This window comes from Diceros bicornis, chromosome 15, assembly GCF_020826845.1.
Source record: "Diceros bicornis minor isolate mBicDic1 chromosome 15, mDicBic1.mat.cur, whole genome shotgun sequence".
Taxonomy (NCBI): domain Eukaryota; kingdom Metazoa; phylum Chordata; class Mammalia; order Perissodactyla; family Rhinocerotidae; genus Diceros; species Diceros bicornis.
In genome coordinates, this window is record NC_080754.1 from 51007113 (window position 1) to 51034426 (window position 27314).

General features: G+C 38.5%; 1 protein-coding gene across 1 annotated transcript; it reads left to right on the top strand.

Moving 5' to 3' along the window:
* The first annotated feature begins 35 nt into the window (after positions 1–35).
* Positions 36–26870, top strand: SLC2A2 (solute carrier family 2 member 2). Its single transcript, XM_058555586.1, has 11 exons — positions 36–50; positions 7125–7217; positions 10631–10893; positions 15250–15374; positions 18320–18435; positions 19353–19515; positions 20020–20207; positions 21887–21991; positions 25575–25676; positions 26377–26580; positions 26670–26870. The coding sequence occupies exons 1-11, from the start codon at positions 36–38 to the stop codon at positions 26868–26870; spliced, it is 1575 nt and encodes a 524-aa protein (XP_058411569.1).
* Positions 26871–27314: the final 444 nt, after the last annotated feature.

A 27314-nucleotide genomic window follows, 5' to 3' on the forward strand; every position in this document is an offset into this window, starting at 1 on the left:
GACCTGGAATTAGAGGAGGACTCCCGACCCATAAAATGACAGAAGATAAGGTAAAGCAGCATTACGTTCACTCTGAATCTGGCTTTGAGGAAAGGAGTAGGGGAATCTGCTCAAGTCAGTGAGTGAATGGAGGATTTGGGGGGTGCTGGGTGTAGCTAACACAGATCAAAGCTGCTTCTCTTGGCCAACTGATAGTTCATTTGGCTGCTAAAAAATCATATTTATTATTCAGTAATTGGGGTTTTAAGAATATTTGCTCTGTTTTGTGACTGTGTAACTTTTCCTCGAGTGATTCTGCATAACCATATTACTGAAGGAATGTGCGAAAAAGAAAAGGCAGATCAACCTGAATCTAACTAATTATGAAAAGTGATGTGAAATCTTTAAAAATGTCAGTGTATGAAAAACAAGAAGTAGGACTGTTCTAGATTAAAGGAAACTGAGAAGAACTGACAACCAAATGCAAAAGTGATAGATTGTGGAAGGAAGCAGAAAACAGCTCTAAGGGACAATATGAGACATTTAGGAAATTTTGAAAATGGGTATATATTAGATAATATTAGTGTATCTATTACATTCCCGGATATGATAATGGTATTGCAACTATGTAGGATAATGTCTTTGTTCTTAGTGAGTACATGCTGATGTATTGAGGAGTGAAGTGACACAAATATCTGCAACTTATTTTCAATTGATTCAGCCAAAAGCACACACACACATACACAGAGTGAAAGCTATACAAATGTGGTAAATGTTTACCATTGGTGAACACAGGTGAAGGTTAGGGAGTGTTCACTGCACTACTCTTTCAATTTCTCTGTAGATATGATACTTTTCAAAATAAAAAGGGTATAGTGCTGTTGCTCCTTTATAAGTTTCCCCCAAACAAATGCACCCACCGCTGCACACAATCACTCCAATAGGTAAATCTGTGCCCCTGTGAGAGTAGGACCTCTAAGTTCTGATCTGGTATAACTCACTCTGCTGAACACTCCTTCATGTCAGTAAGTGACAAGGATAGGAGCATAGGCTTTGCAGTCAGCTGGGTGTGGATTTGGGGTATGGTGATGCTACTTACCTGCTGTGAGACCTGGGTTATTTAACTGAACTTGGGTTTTCTACATTGTGACAAAATAAGAACATATTGGGAAATAATATAAGGATATAATATGGGATATACAGGGACTATAATAGCTCTTTATGGTCTAGGAGTAATTAAATGAGATAATATTAGAGAGGCTCAGATGAAAAACATTTTAATGTTAACAGTTACCTATTTATATAATGTGTATTTAAAGAATAATTAGGACATCATGATTTCCTATTATAGCCCAGGATAAAGCTAAATAGTTAGAATTTTAAGGACAATATAAAGACAATATTAAGTTAATAACTATATAGGTAGATGTAAATTTGACAAAAATCATGAAGACAGTGTTCAAATAACTGAAGTTTGGAAGACACTGCAAAAGGGAAGATAACATGCTTAACACAGTGCCTGGCACATTGCAGATATTCAAGCTCCATTTAGATCTATCATTAAATTCCCTTAGAGGGCTTTTGAAATTGTGTTGTAGGACTTTTCTTGAGAACCAAGAAATTGCTTAATAATGGAATCCAGAAAGAACAAGAACTGATGTAAAGCACAATGTTTCAGCTTTGTGAATCTACCCAGACTTTGAAAAAAGTGGGATAAGCATGGACTGAGGGTCAGGAGACCAGGGTTCTCGCTCTGGTTCTGCCCAGTAATGCACTGTGTAACTCAGACAGGGACTTGGACTCAGTTTCTTGAAGTGAAAAATGAAGAGATTAGACTAGAATCCATTGCTCTCTAGGAGTCTTTTTAGCTTGAAAATTCTATGGCTTGAAAGGCCTCTGGGCTTGTCCAAAGTTGGGTCCAAGATCACCTTTGGGTTGGCATTTGGAGGCAAGCGGTTTAGAGGAAAGAGCATAAGCTTCTCCTCCCCACCTAGTCAGTGAGTAGCTGCTGAAAACCTGCTTTTTTGTGTAGCAGTGGGAGTTTAAGAACACGAGCTCTGGGTTCCAATGCTATAGTATCTGTTACTTCCTAGCTGTGTAGTGTTGGCATACCACTTAACTTCTGACCCCTGGTTCCCTCACCTGCAAAATGGGGACAATTTCATGTACTATGTAGTATTGTTGTAAAGATTATTGGTGATGTGTGAAAAGTTGACAAGTGGTTGTTTGGCAAGAGTAATCATGATAGAGATTATGAAGAGAGGTGATGATGATGTGATTAAAGACACAGTTGTGTTATAGCCCTGTCACTATATACAGGAAGACCACATTATTTATCTTATTTAGTCTTTATAATAATCCTATGCATTAACTATTATTATACTCATTTTTTGGCAAAGAAACAGAGGCTCAGGGATATTAAGGGCCTAGCTGGGACTCTTCTAAGTTTTCTGACTCCCAAGTCTACTTGTTTTCTCTAATAGACCCCATCTGACTTCTCAGCCACAATAAACACCACATTTTGTTTTATGTTAAGGTTTAGCCACTTGCCCATTCTACTCTTCCATATTTATCCAGCAGCATATTTTTAATTGGATACGGCACCTAGTTTCTCTAACTTAAAATTATTAAGCTCTAAATGAAAGTAGTCTTGCTAAAAGTGCAGGGTTAATGCCTTATAGCCTATGAAGAGGTGGAGAGAAAAGGCTGAAGATCTTCTGTCACTTGGTAAGTGTATAGCCTTTGGACAAGCTCCTTACCCTTTCCATACCAGTTTTCCCATATGTGAAATAATAATAATTCCCACCTACATGTTTATTGAGAGAAGAGGCAAACCATTTAGAACCCCAGAGCCTGGACAAAGTAAGGTCCTAAGTTCTCACTGTTTTCATCAGCTGCTATGTACCTATCCTTGAGTCAACCTCTTGGACATTAGATTGAATGGATGAGGGTTGATGGGCTAATTCAGACTTAGCAGTTTTCAGAAATTTTCCCTCTTATAAACAAACTTTCTCTGACCAACTCTAGTGCCGAGCCACATAGAAAGTTAACTATAAATGTTATCTCATATCATTTCACAGCAGAAAAAGAAAAGATGGCAAGAAAAGAGCCAGGTTAAAAGGGAGTTCAGAGAGGGAAATTAAACCTGAAAATAAGAGGTAAAAAAATGCAGGAAAAAAAGGAAATGCAATTAAACTGTTCCAGAGACTTCAATATTTGGAAAAATCACTTTAGTTGGGAATTCTCAGAAAGTCAAGTGACCTGCTTAAAATTGATGACATTGCTCTTTACCTGACCAAGTGGGTGAAATTTTTATCTCAGGGAATTAAAGTGGGGAACTGGAGGCCCTGGGGTGGCAGGACCAGAGCCAACTCTGAAAAAGAAGCCAGGAAGACCAGAGGACAAGGACTTTAAGAACACTCTAGGATTTCTAAACATTTAAAAACTTTCCTATCTCCTTCACAGTTGCTTTTTGTTGTTGTTGTTGTCTCTACAACATAAAAAATTGATCTTAGAGGCAGCTCCATATTTCTATAGTGATGACTTAGAACAATTTGATTGGAAGGTAATGGGGCAGAAGCTCCAGAGAACCTCCATCTTTGAAAATTAACCTTCATTTTTATCAAAGTGCTACAGGAACAGCTAACACTGTTGTGACTTAGACTGTGTATTTGGAGTGACAGGGGAGGGCTGACATAAATTACGGGGGACCAAATCTACTGCAGCCACCACCTTCATCCCCAACTTCCATTTCTGTGGCACCCCTGCTCACCATTGGCACAGTCACCAGTTGGACTCTTAAAATAAGAAGACAGGAACTATATGCTTGTCTGGCGGGGGCAGAAGGAGAGAGCCAGTAGAGAGCAGAAGCCCAGGGATGGAGTGAGAGGTGTAGTCACTAAGATACCAAGTGCTTGGAGACTCTGCCGCAGGAAGAAAAGGTGACGCAGGGATGAAATTGGGTGAGTATATTGTGGCCCTGGGCTTGCTGGTGAGAAGGCCCTGAGGTTCTTCAAGTGAGCCACAGATGAGCAATTGAGTAGCCTTTGCCCTTTTGAATTTTTTTCCAGAGACTTCAAAAAGTTTTCTACAGGCAGATGAGGAGGAAAGGGATATGTGTGGCAGGTGGTGGGGAAATGCACTTGGAATTGGTGGGGGTTTGGTGATTTGGCTTCAGCATCACACTTGGAAAATTCTATGTGTATGTGCATTCTTGGATTTTTTTTTTTTCAACTTAGAAAAGATTATGATCTTAGATTTTGAGATGTGCTTGACTTTTGAATGTCCGTTTCTGACCAATGAGAAATGCAAAATAACTACGTAGTTTAAAGCATAGGCTCTGGATCCAAAACATTATTCTACAAGTTACTGGCTGTGATACCTTAACCTAGTCTAGTTATCTATAAAATAGGGATACTAATGTTGCTGTCATGAGAAGTGTGGTTGGCAGAATAATGGTCCTCCAAAGATGTCCATAACCTCATCCCCAGAAACTGTGAATATGTTACCTTATGTGTCAAACAGGACTTTACAAATGTCATTAAGGTTATGAACCTTGAGATGGGAAGATTTTCCTGGATTATCCCTATAAACAAAAATCTAATCCCACAAATTCTTAAAAGGGATAAACTTTCCTGGCTGTGGTCAGGGTCACAGAGACGCAACGTGAGGATCTGACAAGCCCATTTCTGGCAATGGAGATGGAGGAAGGGTACCACTAACCAAGGAATGTGGTGGCCTCTAGAGCTGAGAATGGCCCTTGCTTACAGCCAGCACAAAAACACAGAACCTAGTCCTACAACCACCAGGAACTAAATTCTACCATCAACCTGAATTTTCTCCTACAGCCTCCAGAAAGAAATACAGCCTGCCAACACCTTAATTTTAGTCTGGTGAGACTTATACCAAGAACTCTAAGATAATAAATTTGTGTTATTTAAGCCACTGCTTTGTTGGCTATCTGTTACGGCAACAAGAGAAAACTAATATGGGTAAATGCGATAATACACATACAACAATGAACAGGCACGCAGTAGGCATAAATATTTAGTATTAGGACTTCAGGCTGTGTTTGCGTTGCACCTAACATCAGATTGTCCAGATTATCAGTACAGAGATTATCATGGAAGTGGGTTAAAGCCCTCTCAGGGTGCCCCTGGTCCCCTCACCGCTGATGATAGTTACTACCTGTAAATAGGATAAAATTCCCTGTCCTTGGAAATAGCTGGAGGGGAAAAGGATTTGAGGAGAAACCACTAACCAAGTAAAAGGAACCCCATCTTAGCTTTGGCTGCCTGAGCCACTGAGTTTTAGATGTCTAGTTACATTTTAGAGGATAATTCAAAATCTCTGGTAATCCCATACACCATATGCCATACTGTGTGTGTGTGCATGTGCACGCATGCAAGTGCACACAGATGTGCATATTTTACATACAATACACTTATCTATAATTTATAAATAACTCATATATTTATATGATTTATATCTAATAAATGTATAGAAGGTATACTATACGATATTATATATGCTTCTTTTATCATAACTTTTGGGTCAGCTTTGAAGTGCTTTCTTTCAGGGAAGGAAGTTGCTGGGAGGGAAAGTCTACAGAGGTGCCACCTGCAATTAATTCTGAATTAGTGGTAAGAGGGGGAGATTTGCAAACCTACAGATTCCCAATCCCCACCCCAGAGATTCCAATCCAGTCATAGGTCTCGAGTGAGCCCTAGGAGCTACATGTGTAACAAGCTTTCCAAGTAGGGCCTGGTTTTAGAACCACTAAATTGGAGATTGGAGACTGACTGGAGAATGAAGCGTCCTGGTTAATTAGCTATTCTTCATGATGGAGTAGGGGGATTTACAATTATCCTCCAATTTAGAGAAAAACTGAAGATTCTACAGGAGAAGTAGCTTGGGTCACTTACTCACTAAGCATCAGAGCAGGAACTGGAATCCATGTTGTTCCGACTCATTCTTTCATTCAACAACGTTCCTACCATATTCCATGTTATTTATTTTAAAATTTTAAACTGTGTAATTATACATGAAATAGTTCCTTATAAGATGTCTAAAAATATAAATAAAAGAAAAAATACTCCTTTACCCTCCTTCTCCAATCTTACGTTCCTCCTCAAATGTCATCCTCTTGTTATCTGTTCTTCAAGAAAACATTCTATGAATTATATACAACATGAACAAATTAAAGAATACTCAGGTTTAAGCCTTTTAAAAAGAAACACTGATGAGATTACACAACTTCCTTTGTCACTTAACAATAAGTCAGTACATAAAAATCACATTATTCTTTTTAACTGCTGCATAGCATGTTGCATGTATCATGATGCATTTGAAATCTATTTGGCCATTTCCCATTAAATGATATTTAGGTTCTTTCTACAAGTTTTCTTATCACACACAAAAAATGCTGCATCAACTGTCCTTATATGTGATTCTGTATGCATGACATGAATTCTCTAAGATGGTTAGATATGTAATTATGAGTTGAGGGAATGAATGCTCGGCCCTTTTCTACACGGTTTTTTTGTAGCTACATGGAGTTGGGGGGGAATAATACCCCTTAACCCACAACTCTAGGTTCAACTAGATGCAAATCCTGAAAAGTATCCTTACCTAGATGTTGATGTGGATCATGATAAAGGCTGCTGATGTTTCTTGTACGAGTTTTGAGGTGTTTTTGCACCATAGCAATGTCCAAGAGAGCTCCCCATCTCTTTGTTATGGGTGTCTTATTTGACTTCTCCCAATGATATAAATGACCGTTTTCATCTTGGCAATTTCCTCTACTCAGGAGCAATTCTAGTTCTCAGTCCTGATTTTGAACTTTACATATATATGTATTTATTATATATATATTTTTATATATATATAAATAAAGATGTTTGGTTCCTCCCTGGAAGAAGTTGACCCCAACTTTTTTCAGCTTTAGCAGTGTAGGGGAAATGATGAAAGATGCAGACATTCCCATGTGAATGACCCCTGCCAGAGCACAAGGCGCACTGTGGATGAGTATCAAGGGGCAAGAACCAGCCTGCGGAGCCTGTCAGAAGTCCAAGCTGCAGGCTGACGGGATGATGAGTAACTGAAACTACGTGGTGTTTCCCAGCCCTCTGTTTCATTCCCCACAGATCGCCGGGACCTTGATGTTCACTGTCTTCACTGCCGTGCTGGGTTCCTTCCAGTTTGGATACGACATTGGTGTGATCAATGCACCTCAAGAGGCAAGTGAAACATGTACAAGTTCTCTATTTGGCAATTTCTGTCAGAGACAGAAAGATATCTGTTCCTCGTACAGAGAGATAAAGTGTGCCCACGTGGGGAACACGAGGTAACCCAGCCTCCTGTCAGGTACCATGTGCATGGTTCCAAAGCTAATTAACTTGGCCTTGACTCCTCACTTAACAACCCTCACAAGAAAAGAAAGGGCAATAAATAATTCTTGATCGCTGTCTCTGCTGTTTGCTGAACTAACAGAAAATTCTAGCCAGAACACCACATGCCTAAGGATGTTTTTTTACAAAGCTTAAGAGAAAATTGCAGCATTCATTCAGAGATCCCAGCCACACATAATGAAAAATGCCAGAAAACAAAAGGAAACAATAGAAGGGGATGTTTCATTCTGGACACAAACATTTCATGACCACCAATTCACTGGGCATCAGGCACTTTAACATATGCTTTCCCCAGTTTGACCCTCAAATCAACCTTATTGTGCCCATTTCTACGCCAGAATGAAAACTTTAGGAGCCCTAACATTAAAAAGATTCTAGGGGCCGGCCCGGTGGCGCAAGCGGTTAAGTGCGCGCGCTCCGCTGTGGCGGCCCGGGGTTCGCTGGTTCGGATCCCGGGCGCGCACCGACGCACTGCTTGGTAAGCCATGCTGTGGCGGCGTCCCATATAAAGTGGAGGAGGATGGGCACAGATGTTAGCCCAGGGCCGTCTTCCTCAGCAAAAAAAAAAAGGAGGAGGATTGGCGGATGTTAGCTCAGGGCTGATCTCCTCACAAAAAAAAAAAAAAAAAAAAAAAGATTCTAGCCCTCCCCCCATTCCTGTCTCTCAAAGTAAAATAACACAAAACTTTTAAATAATAGTCAAAAAGTCCAAAAAAGTTTGGATTTTCTCCACAACTATTTGAATGGGTATTTTTTTTAATATCAAATAATTTCCATCAGTTTTCTCATTTGTTTTGTGCATCTCTACTCTGGAATCCAGTGAACAGTGAGGAGAGGGATGTCATTTTTCTCAGCTGCTACAGCCTCTAAGTGGGGGAACCAAGACTTCATTCCCTCTGCTCTAACTCAGACTGTCAGGTCTTTTAGGGGAGGATTAACGTCTTGTTCCTCTTCCTATCACCAGTGCTGAGCACAATGATTGGCGTAAAGAAGGTGTTCAATAAAGGGTTTAGTGAGTGAAGGGGAGAGAGAGAGAGGAGAGAAGCTGGGGGAAAGGCTGGCATAAGGTGAAGGTACAAACATTTGTTTGGTGCCTTCTAGAAATCCATCATGTTTCTTCAGCTTCTCTTACAACACTGAACTCCAAAGAACATGTTAAGATACTGCAGAGTTTGAATGTGTGAGACGTGTGTGGTCCCCAGTCCATCAACTGAAAAGGATTGCTCTTGGAACCAAAAGATGTGCTCTGGTGAGGCGCCACACGTCACCATAAGTGTGGCAGGCCTTGCCAAAGCTGAGAGATTTAGGGAATAATGCTGGAGTTCATATCTTTTTTCTGTGAGTGATGACAACATGTGTCAATTTAGCAGGCTCCCTGAAATGTGGCTCAATATCATTATAATTTGGAATTGGTAGAGCCTCATCTCTTTTTATGGAAAGCCCTTTTCAAATCCTTATTTAAACCATCCACTCCAGTCTTAGAAGGAAAATTAATATAAGGTTTCCTGTCCTTCAATCCAAGTCCTAGAGTCAGACCTGAAAACACAGATTCCCTGACTGGCACCTGTCTTAGTGCCCTCTCTATAGCCCCTTCCTCCTGTGTTTAAAGAGCTGCTTAAACACCATTATGTAAGAATAGTCATTCAGGCCCATTTGTTTTTATTAGTGGAATGACATTTGGAATTATTATAGGGTATTTTAAAATCATATTTTATGATTATGAAAACTACACAGGCCTGTTGCAGAAAGTATTAACAGAAAATCACCCATAATTATTCTACCACATAGAGCAAATTGCTGAGAACATTTTGGATATTTCCTTCCAGACTTTTTTCTATGCATATTATCCATAAAGAGTGGCCTTCCAATGAGGCAAATGCCTTGGTCAGACTTCCTTTATCATAAGACAATGTCAGTTCCCTTCTCCCTCAGCTAACTTTACCATACAGGACTTTGCCCACCACCGACAACCCAGAGCAGCTGCATTCCAGGTCCTTGTCAGAGGTCTTCCCAGCTCACTGCCACTGAATAAGGACCAAATCATCACTGAGAGGAATGACACGGAAGGAAGATAGCCTGAAGGACGTGCCTTTACTCGATTATACTGTAGTATGATCTTTGCCTCTACTGAAACACATTATAAAATGTGGCTCTGTGAAATTTAGTTTTGAACCTTATTCATTCTATTACACACTGAACTCCATGAAGATCCATAGGAGAAACTTTCTTCAGGTCTCAATACCTTCTCAGGGGCAATTGAGTAGTTTTTATCTTTGGAATTCATCAATATACAGGATTGTTTCCTCTCTTTGCACTGGCTGCTAGGAAGTTTTCTTTTGTTTTTTTTTTTATAATTTTATTTATTTATTTTTTCCCCCAAAGCCCCAGTAGATAGTTGTATGTCACAGATGCACATCCTTCTAGTTGCTGTTATGTGGGACGCGGCCCCAGCATGGCCGGACAAGCAGTTCGTCGGTGCACGCCCGGGATCCGAACCCGGGCCGCCAGCAGCGGAGCACGCCCACCCAACCGCTAAGCCACGGGGCCGGCCCATGCTAGGAAGTTTATTGCTAACTTTATAGCTCACTTCTAGCAAGGATACAGCACCTAGTGTTTGCATTTTGTATACAAACTTTATTTTTGGCCTCATCTTATCTTTCCCAATCTTTTTCTTATATTCACTTTTTTTCTTCAGTCAAAATATTTATCTAAGTCAATTTAAATCTTGCTGTGTAGGAGTAACACTGATGTGAAAACGTATCATTTTAGCCTGGAGAATATTTTCAATTTGAATAGTTGCCAATATTTAAAACTTGAGTAATTTTACATAAAAACCCAGATGTCTGGCTTCTCTTTAAAAATTAAAGGTCATGCAACACTAGACCCATATTTGCAGCTTCCTCCTTTAGATGGGGCAAATGCTCTGCAGTGACATAATCCTGCCCACTCACTATTATATCCTCAATAGTGGAGACAGTATTTCAGTTGTCTAGTCATGAAGGTTCTTCTTGACTTCTTCACTGTGTTCCTGCCTGGTTCCAGTTGGCACTGAAATTGGTGACCTCTGTTTTATAGGATATGGTGAATTGTAAATAAATCTATATGTGTTTGTATGTGTATAACACACATAGTTGGGATGATCCTGTTTAAACACCTAACAAACATTTTAAAGGAAAAACAAACAAAAAATACATAGGATGTTTTAAATATTGGAGCTACATTTCTTTACTTTATTTCCTCAGGTAATAATATCCCACTATAGACACATTTTGGGTGTTCCGCTGGACGACCGAAAAGCTATCAGTGACTATGCTATCAACAATACAAAGGAACTGCCCACGGTCCCATCTCTAAGGAATCCAACACCATCTCCTGGTGCTGAGGAACAGGCTATAGCATCTACCGACCACATCATCATGCTCTGGTCCCTGTCTGTGTCCAGCTTTGCAGTTGGTGGAATGATCGCGTCATTCTTTGGTGGGTGGCTTGGGGACAAGCTTGGAAGGTAGGCAAATTTCACAAATATGCATGAATATAGAAACTTTAGTAGTTTAGGTTTCTAAAATTTGTTTAGAAAGAAGTCATCTTTCCTTTAGAGGAATAATTTAGAGTTGTTTTTTCCAACTCATGATCTTATGAGTTAGCTCTGTGTTAGACCAAATAATGGAAAACAAACTGCTTATTTGTGGAGGCATTTACAGCAAAAGTGAGTTTCGTGTGTATTTCTAGATAACTACTTTGATTTTCTGGCTTTGTAAGTTATAAAACATACTAAGAAATCAGTACACAAATGGTCAGCTCAGGAACTCAACGGAAGGGCCAAGAGTGGAATTTTTAACCTGGGAGTCCATTGTTTGCTTTACCAAATGACTCCATTTCTCATACTTCCAGTTTTTCATTTTCAAGGTAGAATCTGGCATTTGGATCAGTCAAGTCCTAAGGTCAAGTCAATACCCTCAACTTCCAGTTGCCCAGTATGGCACAGGGTCTTTAGCCACTGCTACTGCTATCACAAAGTCCAACCAGAGATGAAGCCAGTGGTGTCTCCACTCTATACTCTGGTTTCTATTAGGCGTTTTGGATTAAAAACATGAACAGAACTCCTTTACACTCAAATTTCACTTAGTCATGTGACCTACCAAAGCTCTTGGGATTGCCCCCTGCCATAGAGAGGAAATAAAATCAGAAAATCAAATGATTATTAATAAATAATAGATTTATTTTCTACTCTTTAAATCCATCTTTTGTTTATTAATTACCTTTTTCTCTGATGATAAAAAGAAACGTGCAAATACGGAAAATTTAGAAAACGTAAAAACCTTTAAAGATGTAAATGATATATGCAACTATTTAGTAATTCTAGATAATAATTCATTTAGTTTTTAAAATTCCTACTTTATAATTTTGTCTCTCTGGTTATTAAAATTCTGGAAACTTCTTCCTCTTGTACTGAAGGTTTTATGTAATAAGACTGTAAGAAATTTTAAGTTACGGGTAGCATGGTAACCCAAATTTTATTCTTGTTCTTAATTCAAAGGAACTTTCCTCTACCATAAAAGAAAATGGTCAGTTCCTCACATTTTTATCAACTTACTGTGTTTAGCTAAACTTTAAATCAGAGTCCATAAAATACAGAGTCCATGAACTGACTTTAATCATTTAAAAAATTTAAAAATCATTTTAATTTGTATCAAATTGGTTTAAGCAGTAATCGGAAATTTTTCTAGATTATTTCTAAAATAAATAAAATTAAGCAAAATTAAATTAAATTTTGAAATATGGACAAACCAGTTCTCTTAGCAGCTACTAATGTTTTATACTTCTAATCCCTGAAGAAAAAATTTAAGTCCTTGTTGTCTTTCTTTTATAGATGAGATTCTGACAGGTCCAGTGACTTACTCTAAAACATTTAATTAGTGTCCTAGTGATAGAACCAGGATGCGTGCCCTCTCAAGTCTTAGGATTTAGCATCAACAATGGTCAAACCACAAAACAATGTCAAATGACCATTTATCAAATAACTTGTAAACTAAAAGTAAGGCTTCTTCCAGCTCTCAGTAGAAAAATGATCTTACTTGAAAAACAGCCATAAAATTAATAATTTTAACTTCAAAATTTGGACAAAAGAGTTCAGCCTCTCCCATAAAACTATTTTTCTAAGAAGAATCACGAGAAATGACATGATTTTCCCTTTTGCCAGTGTCACTGCTCCACCAGTTAAAAATAAATAAATATGTATTTTTCTATTACTGCTTTTAGAAAAAGTCTTTCCTTGTGATTGTGGAATAGTCAATAGATGTCTGTGGCCACTATTTTATAGATTTGGGTTCTCAAGGTAATTTTTTCAGAGGCTGTGCACTTACAATTTAATTAGAAGGGTACAGTAGAGGGAAACCACGGTCTGTGCAATCCACACTATCATTAGTCAAGGAAAGTATACATAGCTTGCCTTTGAATGCATTCTTTCCTTGTATGGTAAATGAAACTCACTAAAAGGAAGCATTTACCTTGGTTTCACACAGATCAAGCCCCAGCTCTGTCACTTAATAGCTGGGTGAAAATGAGCAAGTTACCTCAGTTCTATAAGCTGTTTCCCCCTCCGCAATATGGGAAAGAATAATACCTACCTCATGGCATTATTGTGAGAATTAAACAAGAGGGAATAAAAAGGGTTTAGCACAATGCCTGACACACAGTAAGCAAACAGTGAATGTAGGCTTACTTTGATTGCAATGATGATGATGATGACGACAACAATGATGAAGCCTACGCTAAAAGGAGTATTTAGGGCAAGATTTAAAGAAATATACTTAGAAATACATTTCTTTTCCCCTGATTCAACCATTTCATGTATTTTTAGACTATTTATTCTTGGCCATTTCTCATGTCTGAGCAGAAGTAAAAATCCTTTAATGGGGCCAGCCCCGTGGTGTAGTGGTTAAGCACAGTGCACTCCACTTCAGGGGCCCAGGTTCATGGGTTCAGATCCTGGATGCGGACTTATACCACTCGTCAGCCATGCTGAGGCAGGGACCCACATATAAAGTGGAGGAAGACTGGCACAGATGTTAGCTCAGTGCTAATCTTTCTCAGAAAAAAAAAAAATCATTTAAGTTGTAAAAAACGCTCCAGCATCCATAGGTGGTAAGGAAGAGGGACTTCAGAGCAATCTGGCATCAAAAATACTTTCAGACTATCTCTTTTAAGACTTTTTCTCTCCTAATAGATATACTATTAGCTAGCTAGTAACAATTTCTTAAGGTAAATTATTGAATTTGTATGCCCTCCGTCCTTGTGTAGAGAAAAAGCACTTCACAGAGAAACACCCCTGTCTTTTCCTACTCTGCATCTCTGAAGCTGGCCAGCTCTAAATCATTCTCTTTCCCTGTCTTTGGATTGTTATAATTTCCATATATTAGTTTCCTATTACTGCTATAATGAATTACCACAAACTTAGTGGCTTAAAACAACACAAACTTATTTTCTTACAGTTTTGGAGGTCAGAAGACCAAATTCAGTTTCACTTGGCTGAAGTCAAGGTGTCAGCAGGGCTGGTTCCTTCTGGAGGTTCTGAGGGAAGAATCCATTTCCTTGGCCTTTTCCAGCTTCCAGTGGCCACCTACATTCCTTGGCTTGTGGCCCCTTCTTTCATCCTCAAAGCACATTACTCTAATCTCTACTTCTATCATCATATCACCTTCTCTTCTGCCCTCCTTTTATAAGGATACTTGTGAGTACAGCACTGAGCCCACCTGGATAATCCAGGACAATATCTTCATCTTAAAATCCTTAATTTAATCACATCTGCAAAATCCTTTTGGCCATATAAGGTAACATATTTCCAGGGTCTGATGATCAGGATGTGGAATCTTGGGAAGGATTATTCAGCCTATCACATGGTTGTTTGGCAATCATCGCAGTATGATTATATAGTTTTACTCTCCAGGAAAAAAAAACAAACCCTGTTTAGTATTAATAATACTTGCTTAGAAAACACTCACCTATTAAAGTTTGAAACACTGAAATGCTTACGTTTCTTTATGGCAAAAACATTTCCACACTTATCCACTCAGATTCTTTTACTGGCCTTATCATCATCTATTGAACTTTAAGGAAGGTTTTTGTGCAACTCACTTTCCCATTTAATAGGAATAAAAGTATCAGATATCTGCAAATGTCAATTTTAATATGATTAATTTTGAAAATGATATTTTTGTTGCTATTTTAAACTTTATTATGTATTTTACATTGGTTGACATTAATTCCTAGATTCTGGAAATATGCTGGCATACAATGTTAAAATAAGAATAATTGTAATTCTCTATGATAAGGCTTAAAGTAAAAGTATGTTTTAATATACTTCTAAATAATTCATACTAAAGGAAATTTAACTTTGAAGGTTTCTTTCATGATCTACATCAACTAAAAACCTGTACCACTAAAAGAAAAAAAAAGCTACAGGGTGTCATAGGTTAAAACTACTAGAATTGAATTTAGCTATCATCAGGCAATTATTCTTTAAAACAATCAACTTGCAGAAAAGTTAATTGGTTAACTATTTGAAAAAGTGTCAGAAGTGTGATCTTAAATCAAACTAGTCATCACCACAATCAAATTATCTCTATCAAAATGTGGAGATAAGGTGCACGCAACCCAGATTCTCTCATTATAAATATTACTTATTGTTAATGTTTTAGTCTGTAGATTTATCAAAGCAGCATGACGGTTTAAGATTCCCCAGCTAGATTTTTCAGCAAAATTAAAATAATCGCTCAAGCAAAAATCTCAGCATTCTCTGAAAGCAAATAATTTTACCAAGTATCAATGCTGAATTTGTAATCTTTGCTTTTTAAAATTTCAGAATCAAAGCCATGTTGGTAGCAAACATTTTCTCATTAGTTGGAGCTCTCTTGATGGGGTTTTCGAAATTGGGACCATCTCACATTCTTATAATTTCAGGAAGAGGCATATCAGGACTTTACTGTGGTAAGTTGCACACACACCCACACACACACATTTGTCTGAAAATTATTCTAAAGGCAGATTGGTAATATGCAGGGAATTTTTTGAGCCTAAAGTGACATCATAAAAGGGAAAAGCAATAGCACCAAGTTGAAGTCCTGAGTCAGGGAGATGTGAGACCAGTAAATGGGAGTTGTGAAGCTATGTTCTTGCCCATGGCAATGACATCATTTCTATGTCATATGATCTCAGAAAAATTATTTAACTCTCAGTTTCCTCATCTATTAAATGAAGAGGATAATAATATCTGCCGCATAGGGTGCTTGTGAATATACATGTAAAACGTTCAGCATAGAATCTGACTACAGTAAACTGCCAAGAAATGCTATCTGTTATTCCTCCTGTCATGCAGTAGAATTGGAAGACTGCTGCACCCTGAACTCGGCCCTTATGGCCCACCTGGCCGCTTATGTCTCTGTCTCTCCTATCTGGAAAGACTAACACTAGGCCCATCTCTCAGACCACATTACCTAGCCTTGTGTGATTCCAGATGTGGCTGGGTGAAGCATTAAAGTGGCGGTGACCACAGGGAGGGGGAATCAGGCAGAAGCAGCTGGTAGATGAGTTCAGAACAGAGGAAGGATTCTCCTCCCATGAACTTCACATCTGAATAGCTGGAATCACTAGTTCTTGGAAATAGATTTTTAAACTTTCCAAAGCAACTAATCAGCAGAGGCCTGAACAAAGGGAGGATCGCTCAATCTCTAAAATGGTCAAATCTTTCGCTTCTCAATGCCAGTGACGCCCTGATTCAGACGGTTCTGGGTCAAGGTTTTAACCCATTGTCCCAAATCACAGCCACATTTCAAACTAATATCCACCGGGGTTGGGAGACGAGGGATGAGGGCACAAAATGGTGTATAAAATATTTACGACACTTTTACCTACAAAGAGGAAAGACTATAATTCCATGCATCTTCAATGATCAGTTGAAACAAAAGTCTAAAATTACTTAATTAAATGTCTCTTTTCACTATTTTCAATGTTAATACAAATAAATAACTGAAAATCAGGATGGTTTTATCAAGGTGAAAAGTCAACCCATATGTGGAAAGAGCTTTGGATTTGGAGTGAATCAATTCTAGCACTGTCTCTGTCTGGCCTATTATAACTGAATATGAGCCTCAGTTTCCTCTTCTTCTATAAAATGCAAATAATAACACTATGAAAGAGGTCCAAATCTTTCTTTCTTCTTTCTTTTCTCTCCATTTTTTAAAATACAGTAAGGAAAAAAAATCACAAAATGTTTTTGGCAAAGTTGAAAAGAAATGCTATAAACATATTGCAGCCAAGTACGCTGCAACCATCTTTTAAAATTTAACTTTTTAACTTGTACTCTCCCATCATCTTTTAAAATTATGTCTGGTCTTATTCTGAGCATTAAAGCTGCTAAAAATTATAGTAAATACAATTTGACTTCAGGTTTTTATGACTTCAGGCCTGTGAGCTTATCTTTATAATTCTGTTCTTGAGGTATAATAGTATGTATTACAGAAAGATAGTACAGCCAGAACAGGGCCAAATAAATGGGTTTTTATCTTACTTAAGATCAACAGAGCACACATCAGAGTCACATGCAAAAGTCAGCAAGAATTCAGATGCCGTTTCAACCACACAAATGTTCATGTGAGATAGTGAAAACAATTTGAACTATTAAAAAACATATTGAAACAGTTCCCAAAAGCATCTTGCACACAAAGACCATCCATTTCCATTTGATAGGCAGGCAGTCTCTCTAAGAGGAAGCCTCTGACAAATCTTATTTTTAAATTCGTAATAAAATGCCAAACATTGCATTCAGCTTGTTTGTTGATAGTCTTTGACCTTTTTATGCACTCACCAAATGGCTGGATACTCCACCATTTCCAACATGACTGATTACATCTGCTCTTAAGAAAGCTATAGAAGGTAGAATTGCCTAGTGCTTTTCAAATTTTTTGTATTCTTTTAAGTACCAAAAGTCTTTATTCAAATAAAATATTTTATGAAGGCTACTGTTTGGAGAGAATAAAGAAGAAACTAGGTTGCGCTGGTTGGAGTAATTGGAGGAAGAGCGTCTGATTTCTTTAACTCCTTCCACCTCTCTACACTGTCCCCCCACCGCCACCACCACCACCACTCTAACAGTGATCTTGAGGCACCATCATGTTGTGGAAACTCAGATACGGCTTGTAGTTCTCATGCTCTCTATTTCACTGTGATCTTGGGTAAGTTGTTTCTCACCCCTATCAAGTAAAGAGGTGGCCTAGATATGTTCTAATTTCCTTTAATCCCATGAGTCTAGATTAAGAATTTGTTTTAGGGGCCGGCCCGGTGGCATAGTGGTTAAGTGCATGCGCTCTGCTGCTGGTGGCCTGGGTTCGGATCCCGGGTGCGCTCCGACACACCGCTTGTCAGGCCATGCTGTGGCGGCGTCCCATATAAAGTGGAGGAAGATGGGCACAGATGTTAGCCCAGGGCCAGTCTTCCTCAGCAAAAAGAGGAGGATTAGCATGGATGTTAGCTCAGGGCTGATCTTCCTCAAAAAAAAAAAGAAAGAAAGAAAGAATTTTTTTAAAGAATATTATTAAAGCATTCTTCAGTCTCTTTTCTGAAGACAATCTAAGGCAATATGATGTAAACTCAATATTTACATGGATTTTTTTAACTAAATAAGACAATGCTATGAATAATTGCCAAATACATGACTAACCATTTCTCTATTCGTACATCCAACTACAACTTCACCTGGAGTCTTATCAACAAATATTCTTTAAATAAACTGTGTCTTTGGCTGGGGACAAAGGCTCTTCCTTCCAACAGACTCAAGAAGGGACTTTCCATCAGGATATTGACTATATTTAAACCAAATTATTGTTATTGAGATAGTCCTGGCTGCACTTTAACATTTATGATCATGTTTCATGCAGGGCTAATTTCAGGCTTGGTTCCAATGTACATTGGTGAAGTTGCTCCAACCACGCTCAGGGGTGCTATTGGCACTCTTCACCAGCTGGCCATTGTCACAGGCATTCTTATTAGTCAGGTAAAAACTCCCATCCCCTACTTCACCATCCTCTATTTTTCCCAACTTCTCCCTCCTTGACTGTCCATTCTCATTGTAGATCAAAACAGAGGAAAAAAACAGTTCTACCAGTACCCCTAGCAGTAGTGAAGGTGGTATAGAGACACAGGCGTTTTAGCTCAAAGCTAAGTTATCACTACTCCACTCCTCACGTTTTCCCTTGGAGGTGTGGTGGGGTTGGCACTGGAGGTGACCTGGCAAGTCAAGTCCTGAACTTCTGGAGCTATTCTAGAATTAAATTATTCCATTTAGATTTCAAGGAAAAAGAAACTTCACATTTTTGGCTGTCTGGGTTTCCTTTGTTTTGAGCATCTTACTCGGAAATTTAATATGTAAATTATCACCATAGCAGTTCTTGTTCAGCTGGCTCTATCCTTCCCTGCTATCCCATGGTCTCAGAGGGAGGCCTCGGAACCCCAGAACTATGACCATCCAGATGATAGTCTATAAACCACTGTGATAGGGATCACAAAGCTGGTTCTCATGAGAGTAATTGTTCTATCTATGAAACCCCATTCTATTTAAGTTCTGGGTAACCTAAGAAGAAATTTTTAACAAAAGTCCAAAATTATGCGTAATTTTTGGTGTTGCTTTAGATATCAAAGCTTAAGCATGTTTTCTTAAAAGTTTGATTGTTTCCCATCCTAAATGTCCCATTGAAGTTGATGAAAACAAACCTCGGTGAATTCTTTGTAAAACAAATTGTCCCTAATTTAGTTAAGGTGAGACACACTAGTAATAGTTTCCATCTTGTGCATGCTTGAATCAAAGTTGTTGAAGATCACTATTAAATGGCCAATGTGCTGTTTCAATACACTGTTGCAGAAGGCAGACCCAAATTGTCGTGCAGTTGATCTGTTTCCTCCCTGTCTTTTCAGATTGTTGGCCTCAACTTTATCCTGGGCAATCAACAGCTGTGGCACATCCTTCTTGGTCTGTCTGCTGTGCCAGCTGTCCTCCAGTCGCTGATGCTCTTCTTCTGTCCAGAAAGCCCCAGATACCTTTACATTAAGTTGGACGAGGAAGTCAAAGCCAGTAAAAGTAAGTCTGTGGGTGATTTTACTTTCTTCCTATTGTTTTGGAACTATCAGCTAAGGAAAAACAGTGTGCAAGAATGGTTACTTGTGAAATTGGTACCAGTGCTTTCCAAATGAAGTCAATGATTACATGTAAAAAGAATGTGCAAGATCACTTTAATATGACTGTTCCATGCCATTTTGCATCCATAAACATTCACTTGAACCCAAATTGTAAACCCACATGCAGGGTATTGGACTCAACCAGAGGCTTCTAAAAGAGCTTTTCCAGTGCTGTGCTTCAATGATAATGAGGTTCATAGTTTTCTTTGTCATGAGATGAAGCCAAACATTCTGATTTTTTTAAAATAAAAAAGCAGGATCTAATTCAACAAAAAAGAATTCCCAATACCCATGCTATTAAATAATAGAAAGGGCTATGCAGAACTGTAGCTCTTTCATTAACACATAAAAATAAATTTATTTTTGTTTTGACCTGAGTTGTCAACCTGATCATTTTGGGGGACAGGCTTGAAAAGACTCAGAGGAGGTGCTGATGTCACCAAAGACATCACTGAGATGAGAAAAGAAAAGGAAGAAGCATCAAGTGAGCAGAAAGTCTCCATAATTCAGCTCTTCACCAATTCCAGTTACCGACAGCCTATTCTAGTGGCATTGATGCTACACATGGCTCAGCAATTTTCTGGAATCAATGGGGTAAGTTTAAGAACACTCCCTAACTTTTAAGAGGAAAGTGAACTAAGAGAAGGAAAGGGGTATAAGTCTAAATAGCTAAAAGATATTTTAAAATGTTGACATCACATGTTTCATTACAACATACATACTGAGTGAGCACTAATTTTCTTTGTTTTCCTTCAACTGCTTTCTAAAATTAGCTTACAATTTTTAAAAATGTCAACAACCAATGGTAAGGTATGTCTATTAAGATGAAGGCAAAAAGGCAAAGTCATAAATACAAAAGAGGGGAAAGGAGAATAATTATACCAAAAAAACTAAATTACAAGGGGCTTCTAGAGTTGAGTATCAAATTTAAAATTTCTGATAGCCTAGGCAAATGAAATCCATGGTTCCCTCTATCTATTTAAGTGACGTACACCAGACAGCCAGGTGCAAAGAAGTTTCCTGCCATCCAAGAAACTTTCACTCTATTTGGGGAGAGAGCATACAAAATAAACAGTAGAGTGAACTGGCATGATATTGGTGAGTGAGGGCAGTAGATAAGACATAACTGAAAAACATACTGAGTGTTAAACTAGCTAGCATTTAGGTTTTTAATTGAAATCCTTGCATCATGCAGACTAAACTTGTTCTACTGGCAACTAGCTACTAGAAGAAAAAATTAAGCATTTATGAAGAAACTAGATAACGAAAATCACTTATCCCCTTTCATTGCTGTTGAAAATGTGATTTGGGCTTCATCTATAGTGAGCCAACCCCAGATCCACGAGGGACACCTTGGGGGTGACTGATGGATCCACAAGAAACTCGGTGGAGGCAAAGAAAGAAATTCCCATCAGTTGAAGGAAAAGGAGAACTAACCCTCACTCCACAAGCTGACTACTGATCTGCTGTGATCTCTGTCCTCCTTTAAGGGGTCCTTGATAATAATTTTTATCTTACTTTATATACCTTTGGGGCTCAGAGACCAAATTCATATCCCTTCCTCAGCTCTGTCTGTATATCCAATGGCACAAAACTTAATCTCTTTGAACCTCCCTGCTTTAGCTTCCATCCCTGTGCCTGATTTAGAGGCATCCAGGAAATGTTGAAAATTAATTGATCTGCACACTTATGATATGTGTACTGTTTTGTATCTATTTTTATACTTTAATAACAGAAAGTTTAAATTAAAAAAAAATACAGAAAATGCAGAAGCAGAGTTTTCAGCTAAATATAATTTTTTTTTTTGAGGAAGATTGGCCCTGAGCTAACATCTGTTGCCAATCTTCTTCTTTTTCTTTTTCTCCCCAAAGCCCCAGTACGTAGTTGTATATCCTAGTTGTAAGTCCTTCTAGTTCTTCTATGTGGCACATCGCCTCAGCATGGCTTGATGAGCAGTGAGTAGGTCTGCGCCCAGGATCCCAACCTGCAAACCCCAGGCCAACGAAACGGAATGCACTAACTTAAGCCCAACTTAACCGCTACGCCACCGGGCTGGCCCCCTAAGGAGAACTCTTCAGCAATTAGAAGCTTTAAACACTAAAGAAAGATTGTGGTTTCTCCTTCCCTGGAAGGAGAAGGCAGATAAAATCTTTAGGGAGTTCTAGAGACCACGGTTCCATAGAAACTACTAAAAATCAACAACGTAAAATATTTCTTGCTTTAAAGCCATCAGTGCTAGGCTTCTTGATTAAGGCTAAACTGTTACTTCGCAGATCTTTTACTACTCAACCAGCATTTTTCAGACAGCTGGAATCAAGCAACCTGTTTATGCAACCATTGGAGTGGGTGCTGTCAACACGGTTTTCACTGCTGTGTCTGTAAGTAAACACCCTAGATAAACACTCTGCTTGTTCCTCAGTCCAGAAATTGGGAGGGAAAAAATCTGTGATCTAAAAGCGATCAATGGCTTATTATCCACGTGTACTGTGAACTAAGCGGGTCACAGGAAGAGTCCTGTATGTGAATAGCCACCCACCGTATTGAGATTAGGCTAACCAAGCTGGTGGATCACTGGTTGTCCCCATCTGCTAGGATGCCATTTAGTAACTCATTTGTGAATTAATAACTTACTTGGGGGCAGAGAGAATCTTTTCCTTGTGTAAATCCTGGGTTTCCTCTCCTTTGCTCTGTACTTACACCTCTTGGGATTAGTCAACAGCTTATTATTTCTATCAATATTGGGTCTTCTACCTAGGTTCCTCTCCTCCCATGGTTGAAATTCTTTTTTTATCCTGATGTCTTGAGGAAAACATTTTTTAAAATAAACAAACAAGGTCCTCTCTAATAGTTATCTAAGCCTCTAGCAAAGTTAGACTAAGCAAATTCCTACGATGTTAGGCCTTTGGGCAGAGCCTCCAGGTAGCTTACAAGGCTATGGCTTCTGGTGATGCATAAGTGTGTGCGTGATATTATGAGAGGATGGAGTAGATGTGTATAACTTGAAATGTTATTCTTATTTTTGAAATGTTATTTTTTTGAAAAGTCAAATGTTACATATTTTTGAAATGTCCTTTTTTTTTCCCAACACAGGGAAGAGGTCATATACTCTTCTTAAAACCAAATACCTTATATAAGGAATGATTCAATGTCTTGACAACAATGATACTTAAAAAAACAATCTAAGAGTTAAAGTAAACAAACAGCAAAAAAAAAACCCAAAACTTCCTAACTAACGTAATTCACTCTAAAATGAGGGTAATTAGGCTTATTATTATCTTTGAATGCAGGATGTTCAAAAAGCTTGGGCTTTTCAATTTTGGTCTCAATGCTACACTAAATATACTTTAGTCACTTGTTTTTCATTCTCTGCCCATGGACTTTTAACTATTACCTTAGGGTGGTCAATAAATTACAGCCTGGCTACCCAGATCAAAAGGCAGGTTTGTCCAGACCACATTAAACAGTGCTGGACCTTGGAAAGAGGAGGAAGAACGGATAACAAGGGAACACCGGCTGTCCTGTAGACATGCCTTTAGAAATCATACCTGTTCAAGCCTAAAGGCCACTTTAAATCAATGAAGGCCTGGGATGTTATCCAAGGGACTATTCACATTCTTTGCCTTCTGAGATAATATTTGTTACAAATCCTACTTCAACATATTTGTTTTTTGTGTGTGTGAAGAAGATCAGCCCTGAGCTAACATCTGATGCCAATCCTCTTTTTTGCTGAGGAAGATTGGCCCCGGGCTAACATCCGTGCCCATATTCCTCTACTTTATATGGGATGCCACCACAGCATGGCTTGACAAGCGGTGCGTCAGTGCGTGCCCAAGATCCGAACCTGCGAACCCCAGGCTGCCAAAGCAGAGCACACGCACTTAACCGCTGCGCCACCAGGCCAGCCCCCAACATATTTTTTAAATATAGAGATTATGATTAAAATATTTTACATGTAACAGGATTTTCTATGTAAAGCATCAAGTTGTCAACACCGGGTGACCCAAACACTAAGAATGCCTAAAGAGGAAACTACTACAGAATTTCATTTTTGTCTCCCCCTCCCCTACATCACTGGAGTGGGAGGAGCTGTTTTGAAAACAGTGTCTTGATTATTTTGAATATACCTTTTTAGAATTCATCCTTTTATTCTGTGAAAGTTTTTGAGCAAGTGAGTGATATAATAAAAAAAAACTCATCTGTAACTAGCTGTCTAATTAACCCTCCAGGACTACAGATAACATTTAAAATTTTTAATTATATTTATTTTTGAAAAGTTGTTTTAAAATTCAAAATGAAAATAAAATAAAATTCAAACTGTACAAAAAAGGATAATCCCTCAGGTTCTCCCTCAAATTAACCAATGTTACCAAAGTCTGTGAATCCTTTCAAATAAAGATATGCAAATACGAATATGCACTGATAATATATTAATGTTTCACTAACTTGGAAAGAACATAATCAATCTTTTTTTTTTCTCAATGAGTATCTGGGAAAAGAGAGAGACTTTCCTAACTCCATGTTGGATTATGTTCCACATTCCATATTTTCTATACTACACACGAATGGGCCAGAGACCCTTGTCTCTGAGGCAGAGACAAGGGTTAAGGTCAGGCAGACATCTCCAGCCACTGAGCAGGTCTCACCCTGTCATACTCCTCCTGAGTGCTCGCCTGACCTCAAGGGGGGAGTTCAACTCAATTTTCAAGGCATGTAGTTTTAGAGTTTATTATCCAATTAATAATCATTGTTCAGAAACAGAGAAGACAGACAGAGCAAAAGCCCTTATTCCTAAAGAAATACTTCTGTTTTCTTGGTCACTTGACATGGTGTCATCAAGTCAGCTTTGAAAGTCATAATTAAAGAGTCAAAATATATAGAAAAATTTTATGAACTTGAGAAAGGTTGGTTTTTCCCACTTCCTTCTCAATAATTAAATGTGGGCTGTTTGCTTATCATCCCCAAATGACTTGAAACTCGGATATGAATGCCTCCGAGATAAAAGGGGCTTTCACTGTTGATGAAAGGAAATGTTTCTCAGATATTTTCAGAGCCAGAGCTCACTATACTAAGGGTATTGAATTGCTATTGATTTACTGATAGATTTATGAGCCTGGCCAATTTACTTACTGAAGTGAGAAATTATGACAGGTAATTTTTGTGTGTGTGACTCACCAAACTTGGCAGCATTCCGAGGATCAAGCAAGAGTCTATTCAACAAACGTCTGGTCTTGGCTAATTGTAAATCTTAACCATTAATGTAAAGGTCCACAGACCCAAAGGAATCAGTGACGTGTGCCCTGAATTAGGTTAAGAAAGCACTTTAACCTTTTGCTTTCAAGTCTTATCTTTTGAAATGTATAGTTCACTTCCAGCACCAGATACATTTAGGCACAGCAGAAAAATGCAGACCTGACTATTTTGGTAAAGTGATCAAATTCCATATGTTGCTACGTGAGTGGTCATAATTTGACTTTATTAGCAGTAAGAAAGGTGGATGAGAATAGCTGACACCTCAACAGTTGTACTGTTTCAAGTTTCTGCAGTGCATAAACCCTTATATTTATAACTTAGGATAATTATCAAAAGAGAAATTAATGTCATTTTTTATGCAGGACCTTTATATTTTAAATGTATAGGAAATCTATAGGGAGAGATCCAAGATGTACAGCCTCTTAATATTGTACCCGAAGTGATAATCGTAGAGTGGCGGTAATGCCATGGTTCTGTCTCTAGAATGGCCTGTTCAAATCATTGTGACTAAATGAAACAGGTATTTGTTAATTACCTCTGTTTACTGAGACCAGCTCTGCCACCTCGAGCAAGAGTCACTTCCCTCCTCAATTCCACATCTCTAAAGTGATATAACAGAACTGCCTTCTTCCAGCTGTATAAATTAAAATGACTTCTTTGGAAGTAAAAATATTTAAGTATAAAGTCAATATTTTTAAAAATTTTTCCTAGGTATTCCTTGTGGAAAAGGCAGGGCGACGCTCTTTGTTTCTAATTGGAATGAGTGGGATGTTTGTCTGTGCCATCTTCATGTCGGTGGGACTTCTGCTACTGGTGAGTTTGGTGCCTGCACTGAGATTTTTGGTTACCATATGATAGCATTTCTGTGCTCCAGGTTAAAGTGCTTTGTGTGTCAAAAACATTTGAGATTGAGTTATGAAATAAAGCCAGAGGAACTGCATATAATACAAAGGAGAAATGTAAAGAAAGAGGGAAGTAGTTTTTTGAATGTAAAGACTGAACATGAGCAAGTAAATTGCACTTGTTACCCAAGGAGGCAGTGTAGCAAACAGTCAGAGCATAGGCTCTGGGGTCAACTCCAACAGTGTTGGAGTTGGCTGCCACTTGGCTACCTGTGTGACCTTGGGCAAATACCTGGACCTCTGCAGCCCAGCACCCATCCACCACTTCACAGGGGGTCATGTAACCTGTCTAGCAACCTTGGTATGAGGAAGAGCAAAGGTCATTGGATCCTTGCCTTGCCTTGCCTCTTTCACAGGAAAAGGAAAAGAGTGACTAAGAGTCAGATAAAATCCTAATCCAGAGATTTCCTACAATAGACCTCAAAAGATTCAAGGATGACTCAGACGAGAATAAACTTGTCTCTGACTAGAATAACTTGTACTTAACTGAACATAAACACATCAGGAAGAGAGGTATGTCACCTCTGAACTCAATGAGAGTCTATTTAGCTGAAGCAAGAAGCAGCCAATGATCCCAGTTCCACTTTTGTTTTGTTTTGTTTTTTCCACAGAATAAATTGGCTTGGATGAGTTATGTGAGCATGACAGCCATCTTCCTTTTTGTCAGTTTCTTTGAAATTGGGCCAGGCCCCATCCCCTGGTTTATGGTGGCTGAGTTTTTCAGTCAAGGACCACGGCCTGCTGCTTTAGCAATAGCTGCATTTAGCAACTGGACCTGCAATTTCATTGTAGCTCTGTGTTTCCCGTACATTGTGGTAAGCAGCCTAATATTGTGCACATTTAATGAACAGAAGATAATGTTGAACAGCTGCTAATTGGAACTCTCTGTTTATTCTCTATGCAGGCCTTCTGTGGACCTTATGTGTTTTTCTTTTTTGCTGGTGTGGTCCTGGCCTTTACTCTGTTTACATTTTTCAAAGTTCCAGAAACCAAAGGAAAGTCATTTGAGGAAATCGCGGCAGAATTCCGAAAGAAGAGTAGATCAGACCAAGCGCCAAAAGCTGCTGTAGAAATGGAATTCCTTGGGCCTACAGAGACTGCGTAAAGATATGACAGAAACAGGAAGGAGGTTGTGTGTTTTTAAATGACGGTTCTTGGAGAATTTTATATCTACGTCTTGAAGTATTGTTTTATTTTTTTTAAGAGCTTTTATGGGCTCTGATAGAAATGTCATCAAGTATTACCAAAGAAAGTATTTCTTTTTCAAGTTAGAGAATCTATTTTTGATGGTAAGACTCTGTAATTAAGTAAACCAAAAAGTCTAGCTCATTTCCCTACACTAAATGGCAAGTACTGTCCTAATGTTCCTAGCTCTCTTCTTTATAACAAGGTTCTCCTGAAATTGAAGCAGTTTCAATGTATCATATTATTGCTTCATTAAGCACGTGACTAGAAGCCTGAAGATACATCTATTATTTATATATTTGAATATGATTAAGTTGGAATTTTCTTACCCACACACCTCATACTAAAGGAGATATGGCTAGTG

Excerpts from the sequence above, each read along its gene's own strand:
- SLC2A2 (XM_058555586.1), top strand. Across the intron at positions 10,894-15,249 it reads CTTGGGGACAAGCTTGGAAG|AATCAAAGCCATGTTGGTAG; the intron begins GTAGGCAAATTT and ends TTAAAATTTCAG. Across the intron at positions 18,436-19,352 it reads CAGGCATTCTTATTAGTCAG|ATTGTTGGCCTCAACTTTAT; the intron begins GTAAAAACTCCC and ends CTGTCTTTTCAG.